The following is a 21,872-nucleotide window of genomic DNA, read 5'->3' on the forward strand; positions in this document are numbered from 1 at the left end:
CTCCATTGTTGCCCACATGAGCATTGAAGTCCCCCAGTAGTCCTGAGGCAGAGCCCTATCCAGGACACCATCCAGAGACTCCAAGAAGGCTGGATACTCCAAACTGCTCTTCGGTGCATAAGTACACACAACAGTCATAGCCTTTCCCCTTTGCCCTTAGTGTGGCCCCTCCCCTGGGGCCAATTTGCCTTGGGCGACCCTACCCAAGCACAGCTCCCAGGATCACTGGCACATTCACGCATTTTAATGCCAGGTCTACGCGGGACCAAAGAAAAACCCTACATAAATGAAATGGAATCCACACGTATCTGGTGATGTGTAAAGGCTGATTCAACAATCTGTTGATGAATTTAACAACGTTCACAAATGTTTTAGATGTAGTATGAACATTAAGCACTAGAAAGAATTCGTAGGGATTTTTCCCATTTATACGATATGAGAAATATTTGTGTGCATCTGATACATATTTGCGAACACATACACATGTTTGACTTTTGTGCATTTGTGAATATTGAGACTATTTTGCTTCCATAATTACATGCCCTTTATAGACTGGTGAGTTATCACGTGTTCTTCTCCTGTCTGTCGAACTCAGGTACAAAAAGGCCACATAACTTCGTATCTTTTACATATTTTTACATTCAATAAAGTTTTGGGGAAAAAAACCAGCTGATGGGCGTTTCTCAAACCTCTCCCAGTCCTCCTTCACCTCCTCCTTTCTTTGAACGCTGTTGTGGCACACGCACATGTCGGAGTCTTCACAATGCTCAGTTTTGGATCAAAACTACAAATACTTTTTCTCTTGGCCTTTCCCTGTGGATTGGTTTCCGTTGGTAAGTCAGTTTTTTTTCTTTCTTCTATCCAGGACTCGAGGCAGACCTGTCACGACTTGTTAGGCTGCAGCACCTACATGAGCAGCCTGCCTGACTGACGTGGCATTCAACTTTCCCTCGTCCCGTCACTTTTCCTCAACCGCGACTGTGTTGCTGACTCGCGTCTTTCATTATATAGCTTCATGATAAGTTCATGATATCTTCATGATAAGTTCATGACATCTTCATGATAAGTTCATGATATCTTCATGATAAGTTCATGATAAGTTCATGATATCTTCATGATAAGTTCATGATACATCTTCATGATAAGGTCATGATATCTTCATGACACACCCTCATGATAAGTTCATGATATCTTCATGATACACCCTCATGACAAGTTCATGGTATCTTCATGATACATCTTCATGATAAGTTCATGATATCTTCATGATACGTTCATGATATCCTCAGTAAAGTTGTTCTATGACAGTTTGCCTCTGAGATGAATGAAATTCATTTAATGTCGCCACCTAACTCGTGTCGTTAAAGGTGAGGTTAGTTTGGCATGTTTAATTCATTTAATTTGATCTTCCTCGTGAAATTAACATTATGATCATTGTATTGAGGTTTTAAATATTTGGCCAAAGACATGAAGGTCAATTTGCGAAGCATGAACGCTGGAGTGTGCCGGACTGATGCGGACACGTCACCACGGATTCCAGTTGCCTCAGAGATCTCGGTCATATGGTACCACCTCCGCTGTCTGGTGGGATAGGAAGTCAAATCACATTTCAGTGGAAGTAGAAAACAGAATGCGCTGCTTCCAGAGGATAAAACCCGCACGAGAAGACATCCCAGTGGGATGAGCATTTCACAAGGACGTTTTTATAGAAGAAAAAGCCAAACTGAAGCTGACGTGGAGCTGAGACTTTATTTGGACTGCATGATGAGTGGAAATTAGACATAAGGATTATTATGGGGGAAAAGTGTGTTCCATTGTAAAATAAACGTGTTGACCACAACTACAACAACCCCAGAGAAGTACGTATGAAAGCAAGCCTCGAATTTGCCCACTTTAAGGGACATTCTGGTACATACAGACAAGTCTACTTGCCAATGACTTGACAGAAAGTTGGACCTCAACACACTTGCCCAAGTTGAGAATGCAAGTGATACATTAGGGCACATTTTGTTAAAATCCATTTTAAGCGAGGCTGACGCTTGAAAATGCAAATAACTGGGTTTGCACATAAATTTTAGGGATCCTTAAGTAACCACGGCGGTCATTTTGACGGTTTTCGGATTTTCAAAGTTTTTGTGGAAAAAAAGATATAGACCTGCCGCTCCGTGAGTGCTCCTAAAATTGCATATATTTACATTAAAGTGAGTTTTAGATCAATCGCACACAAAAATTCATGATAAGATCTACCACGAGCCGTCAAAATGACCGCACGTAATTTGTGCGTGATCGTGCACGATCGTGCATCGAATTTCCTTCGTGAAGTTCGTTGCTTTGTCCTAAAAACACTCTAGCGTCCTCCGGTGCAGAGAAATGATCTAAACTTGATTTTTGATTATGTCCAACATGTCTGGTTACGGACGCTCCATGTCTACCACCGACGCGTTGCAGTACTTACAGGCGTTGGACAGCGGCCATTTTAAATTGTTCGAAAAATAGTATTAAAGTTGTTAAAATGCTAATTTTGGTGTCGGTTGATTCTTAACAGACATACTAACACGTGTAATGGATTAATATCTCAATTGGGTCTTTATCTTGACAGAATAGACCGTGGGCCACGGTCGTTGTTGTACTTTTTAAGTTCCGGCCGTTGTTTGGGGCTGTTTAAATGGTTATTTTCAGTTCCTTTTTTTACATTTCACATTTTATAGACCTTGTTACGTTGGTTGGATTAGCAATATGTGTTTTCAGTTTTGTTTTTCAGGTAATATTTTCACTTTTTCAATTTTGCTATTCAAGTTCGACCATGTTCTGTGAAGTGTTAATTGGTCTAAGTTCTTTTAAAGAGGATTTTAGATCATGTTCACAGCGCTTACTCTAGTATTTACCAGAGAATGAAATGGTACCTGCCTGGGCTGTCTTACACTGACTCTTCTGATAGGGAAACTTCAGTCTAATGTAAAACTTCCAGTGAAGAAGACATCATAGTAAGGTCCCCCCCCCCCCTCCAGCTAAGGTTTCTGCAGATGACAGACGCTCGGATGCTGCTGTTGATGAGGATGAAGAGGAAGATGACAATGAGGTGCTTGTCAAAAAAGATCAGACTTCAACTTCGGTACGTGAGTTTGTCCAGACAGCCAAACAACCAAGGTTTTACATATAGACAAGTAACTTGCAGCATTCTTTTGTATTCACCCTCAGGAGACAGATTGGGTTTCAGATGAAGACTCTGAACCTGCCGATGTAACCTCTCACCCCGATGCTGATTTGACCATCATTTTTGTGACTGGAGAAGGTTGGTTGTCTTTTATCAGTGATCATTTCTTAAGACCTGCCATTTAGTAACATCACCTTTTGCAGAAGGAAAATAGGAAAATCTTTTTTGTTCAGTCTGGTGATGAAGTATAAAATATTGATGATATTCTCAGATACTTCTTGGGGACCGGGTGTGAGGTGCATCTGTGGCTATGACATTATATCATTACATCTTTTATCTGTGAAATGTATTTTTGTCAATACAGAGTTTCCAGCAAATGAAATTGTGAAGTTCCTTGTGGGTTTCACAAACAAGGGGAGCCAGGATTTCACCGTTGAGTCGCTGGAGGCCTCCTTTCGATATCCACAGGACTTCCAGTTCTATATCCAGAATGTAAGGGGGTTCTGATGTGTGATAGCCTACAAATACTAAGGGTGTTTTCACATATAGTTCTTTTAAAAGAAACTGAACTCCATTCTTTATAAGTGAACCAGCAACAAAAGAACATTGTCCTCTTAGTATTCACAATGTAAGTGGAGTCAAGAGAGGGTGCAGGTCTCTTTCTGGTCCACTTCAGGACTGATGGGATCTCACACCACTTCTTGTTCATACCAAATCTGCTTTAGAACAATTGACCTTTCGCAAAGTACCACCCCAGAACGGGGCTTGTCCAATCCTACCTTAGCAAGGGTCTGTCAAGCTTTCAAACACAGCAAAATGCTGAAACGGTGTGCCTATGGGATCTGCAAATCAGATACTATATCTAGTGTGAAAAGTTTGGAGGGGGTGTGATTTTTTTTATTTCTCTTCCCGAAACCCAGAACGCAAGAAGTGCAATGTGGGCAATAGATTTGGCAGTATAGCAGACCCCGAGGCCAGCTTAATCCATCCACAATCAACAAAAATACCTGTCTGCACCAAGCTAAGCTTGCTACTAGCTATTATTGATAGCTAATACAGCTAACGTATTGTTACTGTTACCCACACAATGTGCTGATTTCTTCCTTCATGTTTTGGTGTTTTCCGGCTACTTGCCAGGATAGTTCTGAAATGCTTGACGGGCATAGCAACAGTAACTAAGGGGGGCGGGACTTTGCAAAAGGTCAATTAAGCACCCCAGTTCAATTAAAATGTCTCTCTTCTCGGGCTGGAGGTTAGAAAATGAACTGTTTCAAGAATCTATGCATATCATCTCAAATCGAAACCTGCATAAAAGTCCACCAAATACTTGAGCAAAAAAACCCAAAAAAACTAATTTTGTCAAAATGTCTTGATGCACGCTCAGTAATCCAGGTAAGAAAATCAAAGAAGGTTGAATCAGTTCATCTGGACACAACGTTTATTGACAGACACATTTCATCATCATCTAAATGACCTCTTCAGTCTCACCTGACTGCAGGTATCCCACCCTTATAAACAATACAGTACAATACAGTGGCATAACGACCCAAACCAACCAACATACTGATCAGTACTTAAGGTTTGACTCTCATCATCCACTGGCGCACAAACTAGGAGTCATCAGGACGCTGGACCACCGAGCTGACAACATCCCCCCTGACAAAGTGGCCAGGGAACAGGAGAAATCCCACATTAAACAGGCCCTGGTTAAGTGTGGTTACCCTAACTGGGCGTTTGTCAAAGCCAGGAAGATGCCCGGACAGTGCACCAGCCGATGGAAGAGAGGAGAAGGACAACAGCTGCCTAAGTGTAAACCAGTGGTGATTCCATATGTGGCAGGAGGGTCCAAACAGTTGAGACGCATATTTTCCAAACACCGTGTCTCAGTTGCTTTCAAACCCCAAAACGTTAGATAGATAGATAGATAGATAGATAGATAGATAGATAGATAGATAGATAGAAATAACACAGTTTTGGTGTCCGCACAAGACCTCCAGGACATACTGGAGGTCTTTGCCAAGGCATGCAGAGTCCTGCGTCTAGCATTAAACATCAAGAGGACCCAGGTCCTATATCAGCCTCCACCCAACCAGCCATCTACCCAGCCCACCATAACAGTGGACAGCAACATTCTTGAAAACGTTGATCACTTCCCCTGCCTCAGCAGCTTTCGCCCCTCAAAAGCTGACATCAACTATGAGGTCAACCATCACCTGAGTTGTACCAGTGGCGCTTACGCTAGACTCGGGAAAAGAGTCTTTGAAGACCGAGACCTAAAGGCCCAAACAAAACTCCTGGTCTACAGAGCTGTTGTCTTGTCCACCTTGCTGTATGGAGAAGAATCATGGACCACCTACAGCAGGCACCTGAGAGCCCTGGAACAATACCACCAAAGATCCTTACAAAAGATGCCGAGGATCAGCTGGAAGGACAGACGCACCAACATCAGCATTCTGGAAGAAGCCAACATGACTAGCATCATCACCACAATAATGCAGCACCAACTCTGATGGACAGGCCATGTCATCCGCATGTCCAACACATGTCTCCCCAAACAGATCCTGTCTCCCATCTGAAGGAAGGTCAGCGAGCTCCTGGCAGGCAAAAGAAACGTTTCAAGGACAATATCAAGACCATTCTGAAGAAATTCAACATGACATCGAGCAACCGGGGACACACTGCACTGGATAGGTGCAGCAAGCAATCTGTGCAGGAAGGAGCTGCACGTCGTGAAATGGAGCTCCACTGTGCCACAGAGAAAATCACCACCACCACCACCAACCTCCACCACTTTCACCACAGAAGTAGTGAAGCAAGCTGCCTGTTCATTAGCTACTGTGACAGTGTTGTCCGTCTCTCTGTCTCTCTGTGTCTCTCTCTGTCTCTCTCGCTGTCTTTCTGTGTCTCTCTGTGTGTCTCTCTCGCTGTCTTTCTGTCTCTCTCTGTGTCTCTCTGTGTCTCTCTCGCTGTCTTACTGTGTCTCTCTGTGTCTCTCTCGCTGTCTTACTGTGTCTCTCTTGCTGTCTTACTGTGTCTCTCTGTGTCTCTCTCGCTGTCTTACTGTGTCTCTATGCGTCTCTCTGTGTCTCTCTGTGTCTCTCTGTGTCTCTCTCGCTGTCTTACTGTGTCTCTCTGTGTCTCTCTCACTGTCTTTCTGTGTCTCTCTGTGTCTCTCGCTGTCTTTCTGTGTCTCTCTGTCTCTCGCTGTCTTTCTGTGTCTCTCTCGCTGTCTTACTGTGTCTCTCTGTGTCTCTCTGTGTCTCTGTGTGTCTCTCTGTGTCTCTCTGTCTCTCTGTGTCTCTCTGTGTCTCTCTCTCGCTGTCTTTCTGTGTCTCTGTGTCTCTCTGTGTCTCTTGCTGTCTCTCTGTGTCTCTGTGTCTCTTTCTGTGTCTCTCTCTGTGTCTCTCTGTCAATTCAATTCAATTCAATTCAGTATGTGCTTTATTGGCATGACATACGTTTGTGTACATATTGCCAAAGCATGTAAAACATCAACAACACAACACAACAGTGATTATAATAATAACAGCAACAACAACAATGATTATGATAACAGCAATAACAACAATGATTATAATAATAACAGCAACAACAACAATGATTATGATATCCAACAGCAACAGTAGCAGGAGGTGCCGTCACCCACTGTCTCTCAGGTTGTGGCAGGAAAATATAAATCTTGCTGCAATGCGCCGCCGCTGGCCCCCTCCCAGGACCACCCGCAGCTTACCTGCGTCCTCCATGTCCTGCTACTCTGGAGTCACATGTTCCAGCTCCTGGACTAAAGCCCGGTGCTGCTTTCAAATTTGTCACATTTAAGGAAGAAGTGTACCTTTCTGTCTCTGTGTCTCTTTGTGTCCCTCAATTTTTTTTCTATTCAGTATGTGCTTTATTGGGATGACATACGTTTGTGTACGTAATGCCAAAGCTTGTCATATTTTACAGTCGTTGTCAAACCATTTTTCATGTTTAGGTTGTTTCTTTTTGTTGTTGTGGGTCCTTGGTAGGACCACGTTTGCTGCCGTCTGAAAGATATAATTGATTTCATTGACAGCTTGCTTGGTACTGTCCTTATTAGTTTCAAACGGTTTGTTAATGAAGTTAGTAATCATATTAAGTAATTTGGATGAATTCAGGGTATTGATACATTTTTCTGCTCTGTCTGGAGCCTATCTGTAGGTCTTATTAATTTTGAACAGCTTGCTGGGCTCCTCTATAGGCATTTGAGTCAGGTTAATAGTTTTGAGGAAAATCATAATTTGGTTCTGGTCAGAAAGAGGAGTTTGTTGTCTGACAGTGAATGCGTTGAAGGAGGTGGGGTCCATGTCAGTTATTGCATAGTCAACTACACTAGCTCCGAGACCTGAACAACATGTGAACCTTCCAAAAGAGTCTCCTCTGATCCTCCCATTAACCGTGTACAGACCAGAGGCGCGACAGAGGTGTATTTGGTGAGGGTCTGTCGCTGCTTCCTGTCTCTGACAGTTAAGAGGTGTTCTTCCAAATCATTGTTTGTTTTTAGGGCCCGATAGACTTCTAGTTTGTTTTGAGTTTTGATTTCAGCATTCCAATGCTTCAGATAATTGTTCTTGCTTTGTTTTATAGCTGATTTATCCTCATGTTTGTTTGTTTTATAGTCTGATTTATCCTCATGTTTGTCTGTTTTATAGCTGATTTATCCTCATGTTGGTTCGTTTTATAGTCTGATTTATCCTCATGTTTGTCTGTTTTATAGCTGATTTATCCTCATGTTTGTATATTTTATATTCTGATTTATCCTTATGTTTGTTTGTTTTATAGTCTGATTTATCCTCATGTTGGTTTATTTTATATTCTTAATCATCCTCATGTTTGTTTGTTTTATAGTCTGATTTATCCTCATGTTTGTTTGTTTTATAGCTGATTTATCCTCATATTTGTTTGTGTTATAGCTGATTGATCCTCATGTTTGTTTGTTTTATAGCTGATTTATCCTCATGTTTGTTTGTTTTATAGCGGATTTATCCTCATGTTGGTTTGTTTTATATTCTGATTCATCCTCATGTTGGTTTGTTTTATAGCTGATTTATCCTCATGTTTGTCTGTTTCATAGCTGAATTATCCTCATGTTGGTTTGTTTTATATTCTGATTTATCCTCATGTTTGTTTGTTTTATAGTCTGATTTATCCTCATGTTTGTTTGTTTTATAGTCTGATTTATCCTCATATTTGTTTGTTTTATAACTGATTTATCCTCATGTTGGTTTGTTTTATAGGTGATTTATCCTCATATTTGTATATTTTATATTCTGATTTATCCTCATGTTTGTTTTATAGGTGATTTATCCTCATGTTGGTTTGTTTTATATTCTGATTTATCCTCATGTTTGTTTGTTTTATATTCTGATTTATCCTCATGTTTGTTTGTTTTATAGCTGATTTATCCTCATATTTGTTTGTTTTATAGCTGATTTATCTTCATGTTTGTTTGTTTTATAGCTGATTTATCCTTGTGTGTTTTTTTATAGCTGATTTATCCTCATGTTTGTTTGTTTTATAGCTGATTTATCCTCATGTTGGTTTGTTTTATAGCTGATTTATCCTCATGTTGGTTTGTTTTATAGGTGATTTTTGTTTGTTTTATAGTCTGATTTATCCTCATGTTTGTCTGTTTTATAGCTGATTTATCCTCATGTTTGTTTGTTTTATAGTCTGATTTATCCTCATGTTTGTTTGTTTTATAGCTGATTTATCCTCATATTTGTTTGTTCTATAGCTGATTTATCCCCATGTTGGTTTGTTTTATAGGTGATTTATCCTCATGTTTGTTTGTTTTATAGTCTGATTTATCCTCATGTTGGTTTGTTTTATATTCTGATTCATCCTCATGTTTGTTTGTTTTATAGCTGATTTATCCTCATGTTTGTTTGTTTTATAGCTGATTTATCCTCATGTTGGTTTGTTTTATAGGTGATTTATCCTCATATTTGTTTGTTTTATAGGTGATTTATCCTCATGTTTGTTTGTTTTATATTCTGATTCATCCTCATGTTTGTTTGTTTTATAGCTGATTTATCCTCATGTTTTTTTGTTCTATAGCTGATTTATCCTCATGTTTGTTTGTTTTATAGTCTGATTTATCCTCATGTTTGCATATTTTATATTATGATTTATCCTCATGTTTGTTTGTTTGTTTGTTTTGTTTTATAGCTGATTTATCCTCATGTTGGTTCGTTTTATAGTCTGATTTATCCTCATGTTTGTCTGTTTTATAGCTGATTTATCCTCATGTTGGTTTGTTTTATATTCTGATTCATCCTCATGTTTGTTTGTGTTATAGCTGATTTATCCTCATGTTTGTTTGTTTTATAGCTTATGTATCCTCATGTTTGTTTGTTTTATAGTCTGATTTATCCTCATGTTTGTTTGTTTTGTAGGTGATTTATGCTCATGTTTGTTTGTTTTATAGTCTGATTTATCCCCATGTTTGTTTGTTTTATATTCTGATTTATCCTCATGTTTGTTTGTTTTATAGGTGATTTATCCTCATATTTGTTTGTTTTATAGCTGATTTATCCTCATGTTGGTTTGTTTTATATTCTGATTCATCCTCATGTTTGTTTGTTTTATAGGTGATTTATCCTCATATTTGTTTGTTTTATAGCTGATTTATCCTCATGTTGGTTTGTTTTATAGGTGATTTATCCTCATGTTGGTTTGTTTTATAGGTGATTTATCCTCATATTTGTTTGTTTTATAGGTGATTTATCCTCATGTTTGTTTGTTTTATATTCTGATTCATACTCATGTTTGTTTGTTTTATAGCTGATTTATCCTCATGTTTTTTTGTTCTATAGCTGATTTATCCTCATGTTTGTTTGTTTTATAGTCTGATTATCCTCATGTTTGTCTGTTTTATAAATGATTTATCCTCATGTTTGTTTGTTTTATATTCTGATTTATCCTCATGTTTGTATATTTTATATTCTGATTCATCCTCATGTTTGTTTGTTTTATAGCTGATTTATCCTCATTTTTGTTTGTTTTATAGTCTGATTTATCCTAATGTTTGTTTCTTTTATGGGTGATTTATGCTCATGTTTTTTTTTTTTATGGTCTGATTTATCCCCATGTTTGTTTGTTTTATATTCTGATTTATCCTAATGTTTGTTTGTTCTATAGCGGATTTATCCCCATGTTTGTTTGTTTTATAGGTGATTTATCCTCATGTTTGTTTGTTTTATAGTCTGATTTATCCTCATGTTGGTTTGTTTTATATTCTGATTCATCCTCATGTTTGTTTGTTTTATAGCTGATTTATCCTCGTGTTTGTTTGTTTTATAGCTGATTTATCCTCATGTTGGTTTGTTTTATAGGTGATTTATCTTCATGTTTGTTTGTTTTATAGGTGATTTATCCTCATGTTTGTTTGTCTTATAGTCTGATTTATCCTCATATTTGTCTATTTTATAGCTGATTTATCCTCATGTTGGTTTGTTTTACATTCTGATTTATCCTCATGTTTGTTTGTTTTATAGTCTGATTTATCCTCATGTTTGTTTGTTTTATAGTCTGATTTATCCTCATATTTGTTTGTTTTATAGCTGATTTATCCTCATGTTGGTTTGTTTTATAGGTGATTTATCCTCATGTTTGTATATTTTATATTCTGATTTATACTCATATTTGTTTTATAGGTGATTTATCCCCATGTTTGTTTGTTTTATAGCTGATTTATCCTCATGTTTGTTCGTTTTATAGTCTGATTTATCCTCATGTTTGTGTATTTTATATTCTGATATATCCTCATGTTTGTTTGTTTTATTGCTGATTTATCCTCATGTTTGTTTGTTTTATAGCTGATTTACCCTCACGTTTGTTTGTTTTATAGCTGATTTATCCTCATGTTGGTTCGTTTTGTAGTCTGATTTATCCTCATGTTTGTCTGTTTTATAGCTGATTTATCCTCATGTTGGTTTGTTTTATATTCTGATTTTTTCTCATGTTTGTATATTTTATATTCTGATTCATCCTCATGTTTGTTTGTGTTATAGTCTGATTTATCCTCATGTTGGTTTGTTTTATAGCTGATTTATCCTCATATTTGTTTGTGTTATAGCTGATTTATCCTCATGTTTGTTTGTTTTATAGCTAATTTATCCTCATGTTTGTTTGTTTTATAGCGGATTTATCCGCATGTTGGTTTGTTTTATATTCTGATTCATCCTCATGTTGGTTTGTTTTATAGCTGATTTATCCTCATGTTGGTTTGTTTTATAGGTGATTTATCCTCATGTTTGTTTGTTTTATAGGTGATTTATCCTCATGTTTGTTTGTCTTATAGTCTGATTTATCCTCATGTTTGTCTGTTTCATAGCTGAATTATCCTCATATTTGTTTGTTTTATATTCTGATTTATCCTCATGTTTGTTTGTTTTATAGTCTGATTTATCCTCATGTTTGTTTGTTTTATAGTCTGATTTATCCTCATATTTGTTTGTTTTATAACTGATTTATCCTCATGTTGGTTTGTTTTATAGGTGATTTATCCTCATGTTTGTATATTTTATATTCTGATTTATCCTCATGTTTGTTTTATAGGTGATTTATCCTCATATTGGTTTGTTTTATATTCTGATTTATCCTCATGCTTGTTTGTTTTATATTCTGATTTATCCTCATGTTTGTTTGTTTTATAGCTGATTTATCCTCATATTTGTTTGTTTTATAGCTGATTTATCCTCGTGTGTATTTTTTTATAGCTGATTTATCCTCATGTATGTATATTTTATATTCTGATTTATCCTCATGTTTGTTTGTTTTATAGCTGATTTATCCTCATGTTGGTTTGTTTTATAGCTGATTTATCCTCATGTTGGTTTGTTTTATAGGTGATTTTTGATTGTTTTATAGTCTGATTTATCCTCATGTTTGTCTGTTTTATAGCTGATTTATCCTCATGTTTGTTTGTTTTATAGTCTGATTTATCCTCATGTTTGTTTGTTTTATAGCTGATTTATCCTCATATTTGTTTGTTCTATAGCTGATTTATCCCCATGTTGGTTTGTTTTATAGGTGATTTATCCTCATGTTTGTTTGTTTTATAGGTGATTTTTGTTTGTTTTATAGGTGATTTATCCTCATGTTTGTTTGTCTTATAGTCTGATTTATCCTCATGTTTGTCTGTTTTATAGCTGATTTATCCTCATGTTGGTTTGTTTTATATTCTGATTTATCCTCATGTTGGTTTGTTGTATAGTCTGATTTATCCTCATGTTTGTTTGTTTTATGGTCTGATTTATCCTCATATTTGTTTGTTTTATAGCTGATTTATCCTCATGTTGGTTTGTTTTATAGGTGATTTATCCTCATGTTTGTATATTTTATATTCTGATTTATCCTCATGTTTGTTTTATAGGTGATTTATCCTCATGTTTGTTTGTTTTATAGCTGATTTATCCTCATGTTTGTTTGTTTTATATTCTGATTCATCCTCATGTTTGTTTGTTTTGTAGCTGATTTATCCTCAAGGTTTTTTGTTCTATAGCTGATTTACCCTCATGTTTGTTTGTTTTATAGTCTGATTTATCCTCATGTTTGCATATTTTATATTATGATTTATCCTCATGTTTGTTTGTTTGTTTGTTTTGTTTTATAGCTGATTTATCCTCATGTTGGTTCGTTTTATAGTCTGATTTATCCTCATGTTTGTCTGTTTTATAGCTGATTTATCCTCATGTTGGTTTGTTTTATATTCTGATTTATCCTCATATTTGTTTGTTTTATAGGTGATTTATCCTCATGTTTGTTTGTCTTATAGTCTGATTTATCCTCATGTTTGTCTGTTTTATAGCTGATTTATCCTCATGTTGGTTTGTTTTATATTCTGATTTATCCTCATGTTTGTTTGTTTTATAGTCTGATTTATCCTCATGTTTGTTTGTTTTATGGTCTGATTTATCCTCATATTTGTTTGTTTTATAGCTGATTTATCTTCATGTTTGTTTGTTTTATAGCTGATTTATCCTCATGTTGGTTTGTTTTATAGGTGATTTATCCTCATGTTGGTTTGTTTTATAGGTGATTTATCCTCATGTTTGTTTGTTTTATAGTCTGATTTATCCTCATGTTGGTTTGTTTTATATTCTGATTCATCCTCATGTTTGTTTGTTTTATAGCTGATTTATCCTCGTGTTTGTTTGTTTTATAGCTGATTTATCCTCATGTTGGTTCTTTTTATAGGTGATTTATCTTCATGTTTGTTTGTTTTATAGGTGATTTATCCTCATGTTTGTTTGTCTTATAGTCTGATTTATCCTCATATTTGTCTATTTTATAGCTGATTTATCCTCATGTTGGTTTGTTTTACATTCTGATTTATCCTCATGTTTGTTTGTTTTATAGTCTGATTTATCCTCATGTTTGTTTGTTTTATAGTCTGATTTATCCTCATATTTGTTTGTTTTATAGCTGATTTATCCTCATGTTGGTTTGTTTTATAGGTGATTTATCCTCATGTTTGTATATTTTATATTCTGATTTATACTCATATTTGTTTTATAGGTGATTTATCCCCATGTTTGTTTGTTTTATAGCTGATTTATCCTCATGTTTGTTCGTTTTATAGTCTGATTTATCCTCATGTTTGTGTATTTTATATTCTGATATATCCTCATGTTTGTTTGTTTTATTGCTGATTTATCCTCATGTTTGTTTGTTTTATAGCTGATTTACCCTCACGTTTGTTTGTTTTATAGCTGATTTATCCTCATGTTGGTTCGTTTTGTAGTCTGATTTATCCTCATGTTTGTCTGTTTTATAGCTGATTTATCCTCATGTTGGTTTGTTTTATATTCTGATTTTTTCTCATGTTTGTATATTTTATATTCTGATTCATCCTCATGTTTGTTTGTGTTATAGTCTGATTTATCCTCATGTTGGTTTGTTTTATAGCTGATTTATCCTCATATTTGTTTGTGTTATAGCTGATTTATCCTCATGTTTGTTTGTTTTATAGCTAATTTATCCTCATGTTTGTTTGTTTTATAGCGGATTTATCCGCATGTTGGTTTGTTTTATATTCTGATTCATCCTCATGTTGGTTTGTTTTATAGCTGATTTATCCTCATGTTGGTTTGTTTTATAGGTGATTTATCCTCATGTTTGTTTGTTTTATAGGTGATTTATCCTCATGTTTGTTTGTCTTATAGTCTGATTTATCCTCATGTTTGTCTGTTTCATAGCTGAATTATCCTCATATTTGTTTGTTTTATATTCTGATTTATCCTCATGTTTGTTTGTTTTATAGTCTGATTTATCCTCATGTTTGTTTGTTTTATAGTCTGATTTATCCTCATATTTGTTTGTTTTATAACTGATTTATCCTCATGTTGGTTTGTTTTATAGGTGATTTATCCTCATGTTTGTATATTTTATATTCTGATTTATCCTCATGTTTGTTTTATAGGTGATTTATCCTCATATTGGTTTGTTTTATATTCTGATTTATCCTCATGCTTGTTTGTTTTATATTCTGATTTATCCTCATGTTTGTTTGTTTTATAGGTGATTTTTGATTGTTTTATAGTCTGATTTATCCTCATGTTTGTCTGTTTTATAGCTGATTTATCCTCATGTTTGTTTGTTTTATAGTCTGATTTATCCTCATGTTTGTTTGTTTTATAGCTGATTTATCCTCATATTTGTTTGTTCTATAGCTGATTTATCCCCATGTTGGTTTGTTTTATAGGTGATTTATCCTCATGTTTGTTTGTTTTATAGGTGATTTTTGTTTGTTTTATAGGTGATTTATCCTCATGTTTGTTTGTCTTATAGTCTGATTTATCCTCATGTTTGTCTGTTTTATAGCTGATTTATCCTCATGTTGGTTTGTTTTATATTCTGATTTATCCTCATGTTGGTTTGTTGTATAGTCTGATTTATCCTCATGTTTGTTTGTTTTATGGTCTGATTTATCCTCATATTTGTTTGTTTTATAGCTGATTTATCCTCATGTTGGTTTGTTTTATAGGTGATTTATCCTCATGTTTGTATATTTTATATTCTGATTTATCCTCATGTTTGTTTTATAGGTGATTTATCCTCATGTTTGTTTGTTTTATAGCTGATTTATCCTCATGTTTGTTTGTTTTATATTCTGATTCATCCTCATGTTTGTTTGTTTTGTAGCTGATTTATCCTCAAGGTTTTTTGTTCTATAGCTGATTTACCCTCATGTTTGTTTGTTTTATAGTCTGATTTATCCTCATGTTTGCATATTTTATATTATGATTTATCCTCATGTTTGTTTGTTTGTTTGTTTTGTTTTATAGCTGATTTATCCTCATGTTGGTTCGTTTTATAGTCTGATTTATCCTCATGTTTGTCTGTTTTATAGCTGATTTATCCTCATGTTGGTTTGTTTTATATTCTGATTTATCCTCATATTTGTTTGTTTTATAGGTGATTTATCCTCATGTTTGTTTGTCTTATAGTCTGATTTATCCTCATGTTTGTCTGTTTTATAGCTGATTTATCCTCATGTTGGTTTGTTTTATATTCTGATTTATCCTCATGTTTGTTTGTTTTATAGTCTGATTTATCCTCATGTTTGTTTGTTTTATGGTCTGATTTATCCTCATATTTGTTTGTTTTATAGCTGATTTATCCTCATGTTGGTTTGTTTTATAGGTGATTTATCCTCATGTTTGTATATTTTATATTCTGATTTATCCTCATGTTTGTTTTATAGGTGATTTATCCTCATGTTTGTTTGTTTTATAGCTGATTTATCCTCATGTTTGTTTGTTTGTTTGTTTTGTTTTATAGCTGATTTATCCTCATGTTGGTTCGTTTCATAGTCTGATTTATCCTCATGTTTGTCTGTTTTATAGCTGATTTATCCTCATGTTGGTTTGTTTTATATTCTGATTTATCCTCATGTTTGTATATTTTATATTCTGATTCATCCTCATGTTTGTTTGTGTTATAGCTGATTTATCCTCATGTTTGCTTGTTTTATAGCTTATGTATCCTCATGTTTGTTTGTTTTATAGTCTCATTTATCCTCATGTTTGTTTGTTTTATAGCTTATGTATCCTCATGTTTGTTTGTTTTATAGTCTCATTTATCCTCATGTTGGTTTGTTTTATAGGTGATTTATCCTCATGTTTGTTTGTTTTATAGGTGATTTATCCTCATGTTTGTTTGTCTTATAGTCTGATTTATCCTCATGTTTGTCTGTTTCATAGCTGAATTATCCTCATGTTGGTTTGTTTTATATTCTGATTTATCCTCGCGTTTGTTTGTTTTATAGTCTGATTTATCCTCATGTTTGTTTGTTTTATAGCTGATTTATCCTCATATTTGTTTGTTTTATAGCTGATTTATCTTCATGTTTGTTTGTTTTATAGCTGATTTATCCTCGTGTGTTTTTTTATAGCTGTTTTATCCTCATGTTTGTATATTTTATATTCTGATTTATCCTCATGTGTGTTTGTTTTATAGCTGATTTATCCTCATGTTGGTTTGTTTTATAGCTGATTTATCCTCATGTTGGTTTGTTTTATAGGTGATTTTTGTTTGTTTTATAGTCTGATTTATCCTCATGTTTGTCGGTTTTATAGCTGATTTATCCTCATGTTTGTTTGTTTTATAGTCTGATTTATCCTCATGTTTGTTTGTTTTATAGCTGATTTATCCTCATATTTGTTTGTTCTATAGCTGGTTTATCCCCATGTTGGTTTGTTTTATAGGTGATTTATCCTCATGTTTGTTTGTTTTATAGTCTGATTTATCCTCATGTTGGTTTGTTTTATATTCTGATTCATCCTCATGTTTGTTTGTTTTATAGCTGATTTATCCTCATGTTTGTTTGTTTTATAGCTGATTTATCCTCATGTTGGTTTGTTTTATAGCTGATTTATCCTCATATTTGTTTGTTTTATAGCTGATTTATCCTCATGTTGGTTTGTTTTATTTTCTGATTTATCCTCATGTTTGTTTGTTTTATAGTCTGATTTATCCTTATGTTTGTTTGTTTTATGGGCTGATTTATCCTCATATTTGTTTGTTTTATAGCTGATTTATCCTCATGTTGGTTTGTTTTATAGGTGATTTATCCTCATGTTTGTATATTTTATATTCTGATTTATCCTCATGTTTGTGTTATAGGTGATTTATCCTCATGTTTGTTTGTTTTATAGCTGATTTATCCTCATGTTGGTTCGTTTTATAGTCTGATTTATCCTCATGTTTGTCTGTTTTATAGCTGATTTATCCTCATGTTGGTTTGTTTTATATTCTGATTTATCCTCATGTTTGTATATTTTATATTTTGATTCATCCTCATGTTTGTTTGTGTTATAGCTGATTTATCCTCATGTTTGTTTGTTTTATAGCTTATGTATCATCATTTTTGTTTGTTTTATAGTCTGATTTATCCTCATGTTTGTTTGTTTTGTAGGTGATTTATGCTCATGTTTGTTTGTTTTATAGTCTGATTTATCCCCATGTTTGTTTGTTTTATATTCTGATTTATCCTAATGTTTGTTTGTTCTATAGCTGATTTATCCCCATGTTGGTTTGTTGTATAGGTGATTTATCCTCATGTTTGTATATTTTATATTCTGATTTATACTCATATTTGTTTTATAGGTGATTTATCCCCATGTTTGTTTGTGTTATAGCTGATTTATCCTCATGTTTGTCTGTTTTATAGCTGATTTATCCTCATGTTGGTTTGTTTTATATTCTGATTTATCCTCATGTTTGTATATTTTATATTTTGATTCATCCTCATGTTTGTTTGTGTTATAGCTGATTTATCCTCATGTTTGTTTGTTTTATATTCTGATTTATACTCATATTTGTTTTATAGGTGATTTATCCCCATGTTTGTTTGTGTTATAGCTGATTTATCCTCATGTTTGTCTGTTTTATAGCTGATTTATCCTCATGTTGGTTTGTTTTATATTCTGATTTATCCTCATGTTTGTATATTTTATATTTTGATTCATCCTCATGTTTGTTTGTGTTATAGCTGATTTATCCTCATGTTTGTTTGTTTTATAGCTTATGTATCCTCATGTTTGTTTGTTTTATAGTCTGATTTATCCTCATGTTTGTTTGTTTTATAGCTGATTTATCCTCATGTTGGTTTGTTTTATAGCTGATTTATCCTCATGTTGGTTTGTTTTATAGGTGATTTTTGTTTGTTTTATAGTCTGATTTATCCTCATGTTTGTCTGTTTTATAGCTGATTTATCCTCATGTTTGTTTGTTTTATAGTCTGATTTATCCTCATGTTTGTTTGTTTTATAGCTGATTTATCCTCATATTTGTTTGTTCTATAGCTGATTTATCCCCATGTTGGTTTGTTTTATAGGTGATTTATCCTCATGTTTGTTTGTTTTATAGTCTGATTTATCCTCATGTTGGTTTGTTTTATATTCTGATTCATCCTCATGTTTGTTTGTTTTATAGCTGATTTATCCTCATGTTTGTTTGTTTTATAGCTGATTTATCCTCATGTTGGTTTGTTTTATAGGTGATTTATCCTCATATTTGTTTGTTTTATAGGTGATTTATCCTCATGTTTGTTTGTTTTATATTCTGATTCATCCTCATGTTTGTTTGTTTTATAGCTGATTTATCCTCATGTTTTTTTGTTCTATAGCTGATTTATCCTCATGTTTGTTTGTTTTATAGTCTGATTTATCCTCATGTTTGCATATTTTATATTATGATTTATCCTCATGTTTGTTTGTTTGTTTGTTTTGTTTTATAGCTGATTTATCCTCATGTTGGTTCGTTTTATAGTCTGATTTATCCTCATGTTTGTCTGTTTTATAGCTGATTTATCCTCATGTTGGTTTGTTTTATATTCTGATTCATCCTCATGTTTGTTTGTGTTATAGCTGATTTATCCTCATGTTTGTTTGTTTTATAGCTTATGTATCCTCATGTTTGTTTGTTTTATAGTCTGATTTATCCTCATGTTTGTTTGTTTTGTAGGTGATTTATGCTCATGTTTGTTTGTTTTATAGTCTGATTTATCCCCATGTTTGTTTGTTTTATATTCTGATTTATCCTCATGTTTGTTTGTTTTATAGGTGATTTATCCTCATATTTGTTTGTTTTATAGCTGATTTATCCTCATGTTGGTTTGTTTTATATTCTGATTCATCCTCATGTTTGTTTGTTTTATAGGTGATTTATCCTCATATTTTGTTTGTTTTATAGCTGATTTATCCCCATGTTGGTTTGTTTTATAGGTGATTTATCCTCATGTTGGTTTGTTTTATAGGTGATTTATCCTCATATTTGTTTGTTTTATAGGTGATTTATCCTCATGTTTGTTTGTTTTATATTCTGATTCATACTCATGTTTGTTTGTTTTATAGCTGATTTATCTTCATGTTTGTTTGTTTTATAGGTGATTTATCCTCATGTTTGTTTGTCTTATAGTCTGATTTATCCTCATATTTGTCTATTTTATAGCTGATTTATCCTCATGTTGGTTTGTTTTACATTCTGATTTATCCTCATGTTTGTTTGTTTTATAGTCTGATTTATCCTCATGTTTGTTTGTTTTATAGTCTGATTTATCCTCATATTTGTTTGTTTTATAGCTGATTTATCCTCATGTTGGTTTGTTTTATAGGTGATTTATCCTCATGTTTGTATATTTTATATTCTGATTTATACTCATATTTGTTTTATAGGTGATTTATCCCCATGTTTGTTTGTTTTATAGCTGATTTATCCTCATGTTTGTTCGTTTTATAGTCTGATTTATCCTCATGTTTGTGTATTTTATATTCTGATATATCCTCATGTTTGTTTGTTTTATTGCTGATTTATCCTCATGTTTGTTTGTTTTATAGCTGATTTACCCTCACGTTTGTTTGTTTTATAGCTGATTTATCCTCATGTTGGTTCGTTTTGTAGTCTGATTTATCCTCATGTTTGTCTGTTTTATAGCTGATTTATCCTCATGTTGGTTTGTTTTATATTCTGATTTTTTCTCATGTTTGTATATTTTATATTCTGATTCATCCTCATGTTTGTTTGTGTTATAGTCTGATTTATCCTCATGTTGGTTTGTTTTATAGCTGATTTATCCTCATATTTGTTTGTGTTATAGCTGATTTATCCTCATGTTTGTTTGTTTTATAGCTAATTTATCCTCATGTTTGTTTGTTTTATAGCGGATTTATCCGCATGTTGGTTTGTTTTATATTCTGATTCATCATCATGTTGGTTTGTTTTATAGCTGATTTATCCTCATGTTGGTTTGTTTTATAGGTGATTTATCCTCATGTTTGTTTGTTTTATAGGTGATTTATCCTCATGTTTGTTTGTCTTATAGTCTGATTTATCCTCATGTTTGTCTGTTTCATAGCTGAATTATCCTCATATTTGTTTGTTTTATATTCTGATTTATCCTCATGTTTGTTTGTTTTATAGTCTGATTTATCCTCATGTTTGTTTGTTTTATAGTCTGATTTATCCTCATATTTGTTTGTTTTATAACTGATTTATCCTCATGTTGGTTTGTTTTATAGGTGATTTATCCTCATGTTTGTATATTTTATATTCTGATTTATCCTCATGTTTGTTTTATAGGTGATTTATCCTCATATTGGTTTGTTTTATATTCTGATTTATCCTCATGCTTGTTTGTTTTATATTCTGATTTATCCTCATGTTTGTTTGTTTTATAGCTGATTTATCCTCATATTTGTTTGTTTTATAGCTGATTTATCCTCGTGTGTATTTTTTTATAGCTGATTTATCCTCATGTATGTATATTTTATATTCTGATTTATCCTCATGTTTGTTTGTTTATAGCTGATTTATCCTCATGTTGGTTTGTTTTATAGCTGATTTATCCTCATGTTGGTTTGTTTTATAGGTGATTTTTGATTATTTTATAGTCTGATTTATCCTCATGTTTGTCTGTTTTATAGCTGATTTATCCTCATGTTTGTTTGTTTTATAGTCTGATTTATCCTCATGTTTGTTTGTTTTATAGCTGATTTATCCTCATATTTGTTTGTTCTATAGCTGATTTATCCCCATGTTGGTTTGTTTTATAGGTGATTTATCCTCATGTTTGTTTGTTTTATAGTCTGATTTATCCTCATGTTTGTTTGTTTTATAGCTGATTTATCCTCATGTTTGTTTGTTTTATAGTCTGATTTATCCTCATGTTGGTTTGTTTTATATTCTGATTCATCCTCATGTTTGTTTGTTTTATAGCTGATTTATCCTCATGTTTGTTTGTTTTATAGCTGATTTATCCTCATGTTGGTTTGTTTTATAGGTGATTTATCCTCATATTTGTTTGTTTTATAGCTGATTTATCCTCATATTTGTTTGTTCTATAGCTGATTTATCCCCATGTTGGTTTGTTTTATAGGTGATTTATCCTCATGTTTGTTTGTTTTATAGTCTGATTTATCCTCATGTTGGTTTGTTTTATATTCTGATTCATCCTCATGTTTGTTTGTTTTATAGCTGATTTATCCTCATGTTTGTTTGTTTTATAGCTGATTTATCCTCATGTTGGTTTGTTTTATAGGTGATTTATCCTCATATTTGTTTGTTTTATAGGTGATTTATCCTCATGTTTGTTTGTTTTATATTCTGATTCATCCTCATGTTTGTTTGTTTTATAGCTGATTTATCCTCATGTTTTTTTGTTCTATAGCTGATTTATCCTCATGTTTGTTTG

At 33.4% G+C, this 21,872-nt stretch overlaps 1 protein-coding gene across 1 annotated transcript in view; it reads left to right on the forward strand.

Annotated features, from left to right (window-relative positions):
* The first annotated feature begins 743 nt into the window (after positions 1-743).
* The window catches only part of LOC130107861 (translocon-associated protein subunit alpha-like), a 79,680-nt gene continuing 58,551 nt past the window's right edge, over positions 744-21,872 (forward strand). Inside the window, exons 1-4 of the mRNA XM_056274639.1 lie at positions 744-833; positions 3,009-3,112; positions 3,199-3,292; positions 3,519-3,646. Of these exons, the coding sequence (XP_056130614.1) occupies positions 764-833; positions 3,009-3,112; positions 3,199-3,292; positions 3,519-3,646 (396 nt within the window). The 5' untranslated portion in view covers positions 744-763. The remainder of the gene's footprint in view (positions 834-3,008; positions 3,113-3,198; positions 3,293-3,518; positions 3,647-21,872) is intronic.

Source organism: Lampris incognitus, chromosome 2, assembly GCF_029633865.1.
Source record: "Lampris incognitus isolate fLamInc1 chromosome 2, fLamInc1.hap2, whole genome shotgun sequence".
Classification (NCBI taxonomy): domain Eukaryota; kingdom Metazoa; phylum Chordata; class Actinopteri; order Lampriformes; family Lampridae; genus Lampris; species Lampris incognitus.